At 70.4% G+C, this 1,836-nt stretch overlaps 1 protein-coding gene across 1 annotated transcript in view; it reads left to right on the forward strand.

The window, feature by feature from the left end:
• The window catches only part of ZNF831 (zinc finger protein 831), a 45,164-nt gene extending 43,718 nt beyond the window's left edge, over positions 1-1,446 (forward strand). The window contains exon 14 of the mRNA XM_012728147.1: positions 655-1,446. Within this exon, the coding sequence (XP_012583601.1) occupies positions 655-1,446 (792 nt within the window). The remainder of the gene's footprint in view (positions 1-654) is intronic.
• The last annotated feature ends 390 nt before the right edge of the window (positions 1,447-1,836 follow it).

A 1,836-nucleotide genomic window follows, 5' to 3' on the forward strand; every position in this document is an offset into this window, starting at 1 on the left:
GGTGGGGCCAGCCCAGGAGGCCGCGGGCTGACGGCCGCGGACGCCGCCAGGGCGGGGCTGAGGCGCGTGAGTTGCCCCCTCTGCAGCACCGTCTGCTGCATGTGTCCTCGGCACGGGGCCTGCAGGGACACACGCTTGCACAAGCCCACGAGCAGACAGCTCCAGGCTCAGCGCCGGAACGGGTGGGGGCGTGGCCAGGACAGTGGGCGTGGCCAGGACAGTGGGCGTGGCCAGGACAGGTGGGGGCGTGGCTGTGCTTCCTGCGACCCCCTGAGCACATCCTTATTTCAGGCCCAGAGACAACAGGGGTGCTGCTTGCCCACCTTCCCCGGGCCGGGACGGGGGGACGGGGTCTGTCAGCTGAGCTACACTGGCAGGAGAATCCAGGGCACCTTGAAAAGCGCGAATCTGAAGACCCTTAAATGCAGGTCCTGGCAGAGGCACGCCCTATGAGCAGCAGGGCTGGGCAGGCAGCCGAGGGGCTCCTTCTCACCGAGTCAGAACCGCCTCAGCAGCGAAACTGAGGTGCCTCAAGTGCACCCCCAGGGCCCGGTGCCTCCAGGCCTTGCTTTCACTGAAGAGCATGGGTCTCGCCCCCATTTGTCCTTCCCATTAAACTTCCCCCCATTTATTTCCCTTTGTGCTTCCTTGCAGGACACGTCCCCGCCTGCTGGAGATCGAGGGCCTCAGGACACGCCTGGGGCACGGCGGGCGCCTCCGCCCTGCGCCCCAGGCTGGACCTCGGCCCCTGCCAGCCCCCAGCCCCGGGGCAGGGATCTTGGCGGAGAATCGCTTGAGTCCCGATTGCCTGAGCCCCACCTGCCGCCCCCCGGGGGGCAAGGTTCTCTGGGCCCCAAAGCCTGTGTTTCCCCTGAGGCCCAGGAGCCGCCGTCTGAGTCCACCAGGTCCCCCAGCTGCGGCCCCGGGGCCCCTTGCACCGCCATGCAGGCTCCCGGCGCCCCGGAACCCCCGCACCATGGCGGGGCAGAGGCAGGGGCACTCACGCAAGGATCCCCACTTGGGGAAGCTTCCGCTCCGGGCGCGCCCCCGGCTCCATCGCCCGGGAGACCACCTCCTGGGCCAGGAGTGTCGGGCTCGGGCCCACCGGGGCCAGCGGGGAACGTCCCCCCAGAGCCGCCAGCTCCCGGGCCAGGCCCTGCCGCGTCCAGGCAGGAGGGAGGGGGGCGCCAGGCTTTCTCAACCCCCGGGGGGACGCGGGTGTGTGGGCGAGTGGCCGTCCCCTGCCTGCCTTCGGGATGTGACTGCGGGGGTCCTCGGGGGCCAGGGCCAGCGGAGCCCTCTGACCCTGGGCAGCCCTCCGGGTCGCCTGAAGTCCTCTCAAGAACCGTCAAGAAGAGGAGTTTGGAAGGGATGAGGAGGCAGACGCGAGTGGAGGTCAGTGACACCAGCAGCGACGACGAGGACCGGCTGGTCATAGAAATCTGAGGCGGGTGGGGGCGGCGCCCCCGTAAAGGCCCGGTGGGTGCAGTCCTTCCAGGACCTCCCGACTCAGCCTCACCTGTCCCCACTGCTCCTCGGCCCCCGCGGGTGTTTTGGGGCCACGTCCAGCGATCTCAGCGTGGGACCGTGGCCTGCTGCGCCGGCCTTCTGTCTCGGCTCCCAGTGCCGCCTCCAGCCAGCGGCGTCCACCGAGACGACACCTGAGCCGTCGGCGGGCGGGGGCCGTCCAGCGGGCCTGCCGGGTGCCAGGGGCGGGTGATGGGCATGGAGGGCCAGCCTGGGGACGCGCGGCCCGTGCAAGCCCCGGGGCTCCCAGATGGCTCCTCCTCGCTGGTGGAGGTGTGAGTTGACTGGACAGCCCCGCCGCAGACGTGG

Source organism: Condylura cristata, unplaced genomic scaffold (genome assembly GCF_000260355.1).
Source record: "Condylura cristata isolate star-nosed mole 26May11 unplaced genomic scaffold, ConCri1.0 scaffold00022, whole genome shotgun sequence".
NCBI classification, from domain to species: Eukaryota; Metazoa; Chordata; class Mammalia; order Eulipotyphla; family Talpidae; genus Condylura; species Condylura cristata.